Below are 11709 nucleotides of genomic sequence, written 5' to 3'. Positions count from 1 at the left end.
ACAGATCATGGATTCATTTGTGATTAATCGTGAATATTACATCTTATGGTTTAATTTGGGAAATATTTTTTACATTCACAGATTATGGTTTAATTTGTGTAAAATGTTATATTCACAGCTCAAAGTTTTGTTTGTGAGTTATGTTGAATATGCGCACGGATTGTGGTAGACACACTTACAGAATACAGAAACTATTGTAATAAATCTACTTTCTTCACTATCAGTATTTCTGACGAATAAGACGTTCTTGCAGGCTGCAGGGCATCCCATTGCCATTTCTTCCTAATTTCCACTCATTCCTTAAACTATCTGCACTGCCTCCACATAAGAGAGCTGCTGGACAGCCCTGATTCCTCCTATTTCAAACCCCCTTAACCCCCACTGGGCATTTCCTGGAACTCAGGAAGGTTGTTCCAACCACATCTTCTTTCTAGAATGCAGGAAGATTTTTATTAGTCTAGTCCTTTCATCACAGCTTTTGACGGAAAGAGGCGTATTTATTAATATATACAATCATTATCTTAATGTTTTATTTGATTCAGAGAGCCCCCTTTCTCTCCTCTCTCTCTCTCTCTACACACACACACACACACACACACACACACACACACACACACACACACACACACACACACACACACACACACACACACACAGAGAATGAACACAACATATTCTCTAAAACATTTTATTGATAGCATTTGCACTGTACAACATAACATGAAAGCTGAAACTCTCTCCAATCTAAATCTTTCCATCGGTCCCAGTCTGAGATAGAGTTTTGTATGAGGTGCACCTGTTGCTTACATTTTGTATTCATATTGGTTTTGCCCCTTTTAAACCCGGAGCTAAACTAATTCAATATATTTACCATCTTGCACACTGAGGAGGAACCGACAAGTCAACACAAATGAGTAATTCCTTGAAGAAAAATAATAATTGTTCGACATTAGAAGAGTGGTGGCGTTGGTCTGTGATAATTTTTGATATTTTTTATAGCTAACTACTGTGTCTCAGTGTCTCTCCATACCTTTGTTTTACTGACACATTCCCTCACTCCATAATAACACTTCACATTTCTGTTTTCCTCAATGGGTTTAGACACATATATACTGTAAATGCACACTTCAACAGATAAGTCACACCATTCACATTGCATTACGCAGATGGTCATTTCCCATCATTAGTTAGATCCAGCCAACATACAAGATTATGTATCATCATAGTCATAAACCAAGTCTATTGGGTGTATTTGTAAGCACACATTATAACAGGCATCCGTCAGGGACAGACAGACAACTACAGGAATAGACGGGAGAGCAACAGCAAAGCCAACACAGAGGTACGGAGGTCACCGCGACAATAGTAAAACGGACACGACATATTAGAGTTAAAACAAACAAATAATACATTCGGACAACCTCATATTTTACAGCATAAACACGTTAATAAACAAGTAGATAAGTAGATCATATTGGTCCATAAATCATTCACTGGACGCATGAGTTAAATACAGAGGTCAAGAGGTTATTAAAGGTCCATGTCCCGGTCAAGCACATGGATGGTCGGGCGCATAGAGTAGAATCACAATTCTATTTCTATGGGAGGGATCCCTCTGGGTCAAGCATGCATCTATTTTGGCAAAAAGAACAAAGTCAAAAGAACCCAAAGTAGCCCAGTGTAGTTTCCGGAGGTAGGGTTTCCACATATTAAGCGGGGAGCAGCGTATAGGTTTGAGATTTCTCAGCTGTTTCACACTTCAGTCTGTGTTGTATGATCATCTGATTTACAAACCTTCATGTCACATAAAAAGGCAGGAAGCATTATCCAGATAATTCACCTGCATGCTCCCGGGCTCAGCAATATGACAATCAAGTCCAGGGGTCTCTCAGCAGCCAGGTCGTTCAAGATTGACGTGGAAATTTGACTTGAGGACGTTAGGAAATATCTTCAAAACTGGCCACTAGGGGCAACAGGGAGCGCTATTACCATCAAGTAGGCTTGGGTAAATCCCTTGACTCTGGATCAGAAGGTTGCGTGTTTGATCACAGTCGTGGATATAGGTTTTACATTTTTAATTTGAACCCCATCCCAAACCTTAACCCTTATCTTAACCATTCAGAATGAGTGCCTAAACTTAACCCTTAACTTCTAAATTTGATGTTTGGAGAAATGGAACGATACAGAGCAGCATGAGCAACAAAAACACTTAGAAATATGACGTTTTGAGAACGTGGATGAATGTCTAATTCTGCAGTGAGACTGTGAGAGCTTGTTGCTCTCAGCTGGTCATTTGGGCGGTTCTGGCTTCATCTGATCCATAGAACAGCATGGAGCCAGGCAGAGACATTATTTGGCAAACACATGGACGCTGACAAGTTAGATGAGAGGATGAGAGAGATAGACAGACATACACATTCATCCACTCTGACAGACACACACAGATAAACAAAACGCGTGCTCGGACGTACGCACAGGGGCGCACGGACTGAAGCACACACGCAGAATTCTCTCTCAATTTTTTTCAACACTCTCTCTCTCTCCTTCCTTCCGCCCGGCGCCCTTTTTACATCACATTTTCGAAGAGCTGCATGGATCTCATCATCATTTCATCCTGAGGGGAGAAGAGGAGAAAGACGGTAAAGACAGAATGTTGTAAATCATTTGTTTTACCACAGGATGTCCCCATTTCACACTACGCCAGACAGAGGGTTCTCTTATGGAAGCCATAGGGGGGGGGGGGGGGGGGGGGGTGGGGGCAATGATGGAACTCAAAGCATATCATGAAATAGGCATAGCATCTTACATAGACACCGACAGCAATATCGAAATGTATAAACATACGCCTGTACTATACATACCTCCTGGCATGCGACAATGAATTCCTCTAAAGTCACAACTCCATTTTTGTTTTTATCCATTTTCTGTGGGGAGGGAAGAGGTGAGAGAATTGTACATTATTTTTTTTCAATACGTATGAAATTGTTATTATGTGGTCTAAACTGTTGCGCACACCTAAGGGTTTCATAACCCTCTGCATTAAGCATCTGTTTTGGTATTACATTGTACTGTGTGACGTCGGGTAAAGTCACCTGGAAGAAAGCATCCACATGCTGCTTCGGGACATCTCCCTTGAGTGCAGGGTAGGTATATTTCCCCATCATGTCGTAAATGGCCCTCACAATCTCAGTCATCTCCTTTTACACAGAAATACAAAACGCTGTATTAACAAGTACGTCATATGCAAATCCTTCAATGCAACTGACATGTAAATAAACACACAGACCTCTCGGTTAATGTAGCCATCGTTGTTGATGTCGTACAGATGAAAAGTCCACTCCAGCTTGTCTCTCAGAGTGCCCCGCAGCAGTGTAGACAGTCCCATTACAAACTCCTGAGTGAGTCACCACATAGGGAGAGAGATTAAAGTCACCAAAATACTGAGTTTGGCCTGAGTGATAACTCCAGTACAAATAAGATAAAGACATGTTTTATTTAAAGCACTCTCTGAGTGATAGTGGTGGTGTGCGGTTTGTACTTCAAACTTGATGGATCCATTGCTTGTCGTGTCGAACGCATTGAAGAGGTAATGAGCGTAAGTGCTGGCATCTGCAACACAACCAGATACGGGCAGGAGATTTGTTTTTATCCCAGAGTGCTTGTAAATGAGTCGCAAACAAGAAAGGGCATGTTATGTGTCTAAATGAGCGGTGTCTGGTTTACTGTACCTCCGTGGGGGAAGAACTGGGCGTAGATGTGTTTAAATGAGCAGTGTCTGGTTTACTGTACCTCCGTGGGGGAAGAACTGGGCGTAGATGTGTTTAAATGAGCGGTGTTTGGTTTACTGTACCTCCGTGGGGGAAGAACTGGGCGTAGATGTGTTTAAATGAGTGGTGTCTGGTTTACTGTACCTCCGTGGGGGAAGAACTGGGCGTAGATGTGTTTAAATGAGCAGTGTCTGGTTTACTGTACCTCCGTGGGGGAAGAACTGGGCGTAGATGTGTTTAAATGAGCGGTGTTTGGTTTACTGTACCTCCGTGGGGGAAGAACTGGGCGTAGATGTGTTTAAATGAGCGGTGTCTGGTTTACTGTACCTCCGTGGGGGAAGAACTGGGCGTAGATGTGTTTAAATGAGCGGTGTCTGGTTTACTGTACCTCCGTGGGGGAAGAACTGGGCGTAGATGTGTTTAAATGAGCGGTGTTTGGTTTACTGTACCTCCGTGGGGGAAGAACTGGGCGTAGATGTGTTTAAATGAGCGGTGTCTGGTTTACTGTACCTCCGTGGGGGAAGAACTGGGCGTAGATGTGTTTAAATTAGCAGTATTTGGTTTACTGTACCTCCGTGGGGGAAGACCTGGGCGTAGATGTGTTTAAATGAGCGTGTTTGGTTTACTGTACCTCCGTGGGGGAAGAACTGGGCGTAGATGTGTTTAAATGAGCAGTGTCTGGTTTACTGTACCTCCGTGGGGGAAGAACTGGGCGTAGATGTGTTTAAATGTTTCTTCATTCACCACTCCACTCGGGCACTCCTGTGGAAACCATGTGAGAACATTACTTCAAACAACGAAATAATGCAGCTTCTTCTGGTGAGCGCCCAGATCAACCAATCATTTACACTCAAATGGCACCACCCTTGGTTACAGAGTTAACATGTCAATCAAATCTAACAGCTAATTAACTAGCAATTTGTATATAACTTGTATGTGGGGGGTGTGTCAATGTGTCGGTGGGTGTTTGAGCATGTTTGTGTGTAGAGAATATATGTTTACATATATTTTCCCATTGGGTGTATATGGGTAACGCAGCATTTAATTGTTGTTATGGTGTATGACAGACTTAGTTCCTCTAGCTGCATGCCTGTACAAACTGATTAGCAGCATATGAAGTGATGACGGCACGAGGCTGAATGCATGTACTTATCGGAGTAAGAGATAAGAGTGCTTTGACATTAACACTTGTAAAGAAGAGAGGCAACATAGGCAGGAATGTATACTTAAGAGTGGCAGGGAGAGAGATAGCAGAGGAAAGACTAGTAGAGAGATAGCGGAGGAAAGACAGGTAGAGAGATAGCGGAGGAAAGACAGGTAGAGAGATAGCGGAGGAAAGACAGGTAGAGAGATAGCGGAGGAAAGACAGGTAGAGAGATAGCGGAGGAAAGACAGGGACAGATAGCGAAGGAAAGACAGAGAGAGATAGCAGAGGAAAGACAGGGAGAGAGATAGCGGAGGAAAGACAGGGAGAGATAGTGAAGGAAAGACAGGGAGAGAGATAGCGGAGGAAAGACAGGGAGAGAGAGAGAGAGGAAGATGAAGAAAGACAGACAGTGGAAGGGAGGAGGGAGGATGAGGTGCGTACATTCTTGAAGCCTCGGTAGAGGATCTGTAGCTCTCTCTTGGTGAAGTTGGTCTGGGCCTCCAACTGCTCCAGACCCTCTGGCCTGTGACACACCATGGTCATCTCCAACTCATCATCAATCTTGTCTAGAGAGAGAGAGGGCAGGAGGGAGGGAATGAGGGAGTGAGTATGTGAGGGAGGGAGGGAGATAGATATTAATTGTGTGTTTATGTAAATAAACCAGCGTGAAATGTCACAGATGCATCATCATTTAAACATCACAGTTTATTTCACAGTACATCATATCATTGTTGCCAGAAAGAATAAGCTTTAAAGTTACCCCGCCTCGAGTCTTTGTATAGGTGGTGAGAGAGTCAGACAGCAAAACATATGGAAAGTTAAGAGAAGCCTACAGAAGAATTCTAGAGAAGATTGTGAGAGCAGAGAGAGAGAGGGATGTAATGGAGGAAGATGAGGCATGGCAAGTTAAACAAACAGAAGAGGAGTTCAATATGAGAGGAGGAAAAGGGGAGTATGATGTTGGGAGAGGAAGAATACAGAAATGAGCCAGGGGAGAAGGTTTCAGAAGAGAGGAGATTGTATGGAGGAAGAGGTGGGAGGGAGGGAGGGAGGATCAGAGGTCTCCCCGTTATGGATTTGGGGAACTCTACGGATGGTAACTTTGTGCTTTGGGTGCCAGAGAGAGATGAATGTTGGGTAATGATGTGATGAGCTAGCGTTCTCTCAGGAGGGGGCAGGGGAGGGACAGCCTCTGGCCCACTGGAGGAGACTAGGAAACATGCAGAGACGTGCTCCTCTCAGAACTAAAACACACAAATACACGTTGCTATTTCAAAACACAGACTCTTGCATATCATGAAAGGAGTCTATCATCAACCCATCACACATGCAAGCACACACACACACACACACACACACACACACACACACACACACACACACACACACACACACACACACACACACACACACACACACACACACACACACACACAAGCTTTGTGCTGGATGTGTCATAGATTATGCATGTATGAACTACACTATGAGCAGAATTATCGGGATTTACCACCCAAAACCACTCCCCTTAATCAGGATAAATACCCTTGAGAAACAGGTAAATTATAATAAATGATTTATATGAACAGCATGGCGTAAATTGGAACTGTTAAATGATAAGCAATGTCTAAATGTGGCATCTCTACGGCCACTGCATGAATCATCAACGCTCAGGGTGGGGACAGACAGCCCATCTCGATGTGGGATGCAGTTCACAATGCATGTAGACCTGTCATCTATCTCATCATAGTAACTTTTTTTTATTGCGACAGGTAGGCTGCAGCATAGTCTGTGCTACAGTAATATAAAAACTGAATGAGTGTCAAATTTATGGCTTTCAGGAGTCACCTTATTTTTTCATTGTAAAGATATATATTTTTTAATTGCATCTGCAGAGTTAAAAACAGCCTATCAATCGAATATCATTGCTTTAAATCAGGGCACGCTCAAGCACTCTCTCGCAGTCTTTGTCTCTCTCCATGAACCCCAAAATAGATAATCCTGTTCTAGATTGATGTATAGCCCTATATTCAGTGCCTTCGGAAAGTATTCAGACCTGTTAACCTTTTCCACATTTTGTTTCGTTACAGCCTTAATTTAAAAAAAACATCAGCAATCTACAGACAATACCCCATAATGACAAAGCGGAAACTGTTTTTTAAATATTTTAGCAAATGTAATAAAATAAAAAACACCTTATTTACATAAATATTCAGACCCTTTGCTATGAGATTCAAAATTAAGCTCAGTTGCATCCTGTTTCCATTGATCATCATTGAGATGTTTCTACAACTTGATTGGAGTCCACCTGTGGTAACTTCAATTGATTGGACATGATTTGGAAAGGCACACCGGCCGGCCAAATTGAGCAATCGGAAGAGAAGGGCCTTGGTCAGGGAGGTGACCAAGAACCCGATGGTCACTCTGACAGGGCTCTAGAATTCCTCTGTGGAGATGTGAGAACCTTCCAGAAGGGCAACCATCTCTGCAGCACTCCACCAATCAGGCCTATATGGTAGAGTGGCCAGACAGAAGCCACTCTACCAGTAAAAGGCACATGACAGCCCGCTTGATTGTTTGGCCTGAATGCCAAGCGTCAGGAAACCTGGCACCATCCCTATGGTCAAGCATGGTGGTTGCAGCATCATGCTGTGTGGATGTTTTTCCGCGGCAGGGACTTGGAGACTAGTCACGATTGAGGCAAAGATGAACGGAGAAAAGTACAGAGAAAATACCTAATGAAAGCCTGCACCAGAGTGCTCAGGACCTCAGTCTGGGGTGAAGTTTCACCTTCCAACAGGACAACGACCCTAAGCCCACAGCCAAAACAATGCAGGAGTTGCTTCGGGACAAGTCTCTGAATGTCCTTGAGTGGCCCAACCAGAGCCCAGACTTGAACCCGATCAAACATCTCTGGAGAGCTGAAAATAGCTGTGCATCAACGGTCCCTATACAACCTGACAAAGCTTGAGAGGATCTGCAGAAAATAATGAGAGAAACTCCCCAAATTCAGGTGTGCCAAGCTTGTAGCGTCATACCCAAGAAGACTCTAGGCTGTTATCGCTTCCAAAGGTGCTTCAAAGTCCTGAGTAAAGGGTCCTGAGTACATTTACTTATGTAAATGTGATATTTTTAATAAATTAACCAACATTTCTAAAACCCCTGTTTTTGCTTTGTCATTATGGGGTATTGTGTTTAGATTGATGAGGAAAAAAACTATTGAATCCATTGTAGAATAAGGCGGTAAAATAACAAAATGTGGAAAAAGTCAAGGGGTCTGAATACAGGCACTGTATAGATTTCCTAGCCTACCTCTTTCAGGTAATACATTCAATGCAGTATTAGCCTAACTGTATATTTAGCTAATTAATTATGGGTTTTTCATAATAAGCTTCTAACTTATGTTTCTTGCGCAATACGCACACACCTGTGCGCTGCTGACCCCACTCTTTAAAAAACACTCCTTAGATCTTGAAGTCCCATGCAGGAAAAGCTAGACTAGAATAGCTTGCTGGACGTCATATCATTTCTAATATCAGTAGACTATTCGAAGAGGGACGCTAACTCTTGTTTGCTGAATGTTAAATACAGCAGCCAATAGAAGTAGTTTGAAAGAAGAGCGACCGTGTGGTGGTGGTAGGCTATAGCAGTTATTTATTCAGACCCATAACCATTCAATCTTCGTGAAGAGAAGTGAAAGCCTTCTGCCTATACACACACCTTTCATAATATGTAGTGTCACGCCCTGATCTGTTTCACCTGTCCTTGTGCTTGTTTCCACCCCCCTCCAGGTGTCGCCCACCTTCCCCATTATCCCCTGTTTATTATTACCTGTGTTTTCTGTCTGTCTGTTGCCAGTTCGACTTGTTTGTTCAAGCCTACCAGCGTTTTGTCTCAGCTCCTGGTTTTCCCTACTCGCTCTTTTTCTCGTCCTCCTGGTTTTTGACCTTTGCCTGTCCTGAGCCTGTACCCGCCCGCCTGACTACTGCCTGTCTCTGACCCTGAGCCTGCCTGCCGTCCTGTACCTTGGCCTCTGCTCTGGATTATCGACCCCTGCCTGCCTTGACCTGTCGTTTGCCTGTCCCTGTGGTTACAATAAACATTGCTACTTCACACAGTCTGCATTTGGGTCTTACCTTGATTCCTGATAAGTAGCCTATATCATATATCAAAAGCCCCCAATCCTTTGGTCTTTTTTGAGCTTGGGCTCATTAAATGTCTTTAATGTAGGGCTCATCAGGCTTGGATTTTTTTAAATCAAATCTCCAAACACATCCAGACAGGCCTATTTATATGCTTTATAATGCTTTTACATGACACTTCCTGTTTGGCGGGAAACACTGGGTTACCTGGGAGAAAAGTGATTTATCCTTGGGATGGAACATTTGTAAAATACCTGGAAAATATTCAAACCTCACACGCACACACACCCTACCCTGCAGGTCCAGCAGTAACTGTGTTAGCATCACTGAGGCTTTGAGAAGGGGTGCAAGGGAGGGACATTAAAATGAAGAAGGGACTGTTGCAGAGGAAGTGGAAGCTGGCAATTACATTTGACATTTTTTACATTTTAATTCACAGAGGGAGACACTGATCCCCCCCAATCATTCAGATTGAAGAGACACGACTGACTGATGTACTGATCAAACCCCACCTGTAACTCCTAATGAGCCAGACTTCACAGATCTTACTACATCACATTGAGTGTTCTTGTCTGTCTGTACCTCATTGGTATAATACATCATTCCAACAGAATCTGCCCAAAGCTTCAATCCCCTTACAGCTGAATCAGCTGATCCAGAGTGCCTAGCTCCTGCTGGCATCTCCATGGTAATAGGTCCCTGAACACACTGTGTATTCGCCGCCATCCCGAACACCCGTGCTGGATAGGCTTTTCTTTATCATTTGAATCCCTTTGTGCAGTACAGCTTATATTCAATTGTGTTCTCTTCTTTTTGATCCTCCACGCAATCCTTACATTCGATCAACTTCACAAATTGTGTTTTGGTTATTAGAGGGTTAGGTCCTCTACTGTATCAGGTGGACATGGTTTCGTTTGATTCCATCCTTGAACTGATTTAAATGATTGTCAGTCAATTCAGATCACGTATCAGTACCAACACTGATCATGCAGATGAAGAGGACAGCCCTCCAGGTTTATGATCATCTGGATTATAGATGATGAGATGAATCATACAGGCTAGACGGCTCTTCTACAGGAGACAGACTTCACACACTCACCCACAGACTCTCACAAAGACACTCATTCCTCACTAACTACGAGATATATCTTTATCTTTTACCTTGACTGACCTTCATGCCTTAAAGTAATGATGGACTGTCATTTCTCTTTACTTGTTTGAACTGTTGTTGACATAATATGGACTTGGTCTCTTTCCAAATAGGGCCATCTTCTGTATACCACCCCTACCTTGTCACAACACAACTGATTGTCTCAAATGCATTAAGAAGGAAAGAAATTCCACAAATTAACTTAAGGCACACCTGTTAATTGAAATGCATTACAGGTGACTAACTCATGAAGCTGGTTGAGAGAATGCCAAGAGTGTGAAAGCTGTAATCAAGGCAAAGGGTGGCTACTTTGAAGAATCTCAAACATTAAATATATTTTTATGTTTTACACTTTTTTGGTTACTACGTGATTCCATATGTGTTATTTCATAGTTCTGATGTCTTCTATTATTCTAAAATGTAGAAAAAAGTAAAAAAAATAAAGAAAAACCCTTGAATGAGTAGGTGTGTCCAAACTTTGGACTGATACTGTACATGTAACGCACGCACGCACCCACGCGCGCACACACCCACACACTATATGTTATGTCAGTCACTGACAGTCACTCAATTAGCCCTTGTCAGCTAAACTTTTTTTATTAGTAAGTTAGTCTAGCCAGCTATCTAAACATGTAGTAATCATGGTCGATTTTACCGACTGATATATAAAAAACTGGAAACATTTCTCTCTACCCCATGGCAAAATGTGTAGAATTTCAGGAGATGAACTCCAAAACTTCATTTTTTTCTCATTTAGTTCCCCCCAAAGGCTAGAGCAGACTATGATTGCATGTGGGGGTATGGATGTCCGTACACAAACCCCCAAGCCACTGCAGCCCCTCATGATGAGTTCAGATTTTTTGTGGCCCACACACCCATCAAAATTGCCCCTCACTGCTATAGAGTCCTCAACAAAGAGCTAGGGAAAGAGGGGGAGATAGAAAAGGTGGGAATGATATAGAGGATGAAAAGCGGGTAGGAGATAGTGGGTGGTAGGATAGAGTGAATGTGTGAAAAGGCAGCAGGCTGAAGTGATGAAGAGAAAAGGAGAATAAGAAAGAGTGAGAGAGTGAGAGAGAGGAGGACACAAACAAACACACATGGAGGCAGAGAAGAATAAAGGCATCCAGATGATGCCTGGGGGGCACAGGGAGGGATAAGGAGAAGCGGGTGGAAGATTTAGACACATACCTCATTTAAATTGGAGTAAAAAAAAGAGATACCCCATGAAACCAAACCCAGCATGATGTTGAGGGACATACCCGCATTCTGCTCAGCCTGGGTACAAAGAGAAACCAGGCCTCTCAATACTAATGGCCTCAATACTTTTATAATACACAGAATACTGCCACAACTACAGTCTGATTACGTATGCACAACAGCCTTCGGACAGAGCTTCAATACCACATATCACTGCAAAACAAACCCAATTATCTGAAAGACAACAATTCCTGTGACTCAGTCCCATGATGATCAGGACCAGATACATCCTCTGTGGAAATAGGT

General features: G+C 43.0%; 1 protein-coding gene across 4 annotated transcripts in view; it reads right to left on the bottom strand.

Annotated features, from left to right (window-relative positions):
• Positions 1-672: 672 nt before the first annotated feature.
• The window catches only part of LOC110533930 (Kv channel-interacting protein 1), a 35832-nt gene continuing 24795 nt past the window's right edge, over positions 673-11709 (bottom strand). For 3 of the 4 annotated variants that reach the window (XM_036990352.1, XM_036990354.1, XM_036990355.1), the window contains 7 exons: positions 5356-5480; positions 4460-4529; positions 3539-3609; positions 3287-3394; positions 3093-3197; positions 2862-2924; positions 2347-2614 (listed from right to left, as the gene is read on the bottom strand). In XM_036990352.1, the coding sequence (XP_036846247.1) occupies positions 2567-2614; positions 2862-2924; positions 3093-3197; positions 3287-3394; positions 3539-3609; positions 4460-4529; positions 5356-5480 (590 nt within the window). In that variant the 3' untranslated portion in view covers positions 2347-2566. Of the gene's footprint in view, positions 2615-2861; positions 2925-3092; positions 3198-3286; positions 3395-3538; positions 3610-4459; positions 4530-5355; positions 5481-11709 lie in introns of all 4 variants that reach the window. The other variant, XM_036990353.1, reaches the window with a different exon arrangement.

The sequence above is a fragment of the Oncorhynchus mykiss genome, chromosome 10 (genome assembly GCF_013265735.2).
Source record: "Oncorhynchus mykiss isolate Arlee chromosome 10, USDA_OmykA_1.1, whole genome shotgun sequence".
Lineage (NCBI taxonomy): Eukaryota > Metazoa > Chordata > Actinopteri > Salmoniformes > Salmonidae > Oncorhynchus > Oncorhynchus mykiss.
This window is presented reverse-complemented; position numbering and strand designations above follow the sequence as displayed.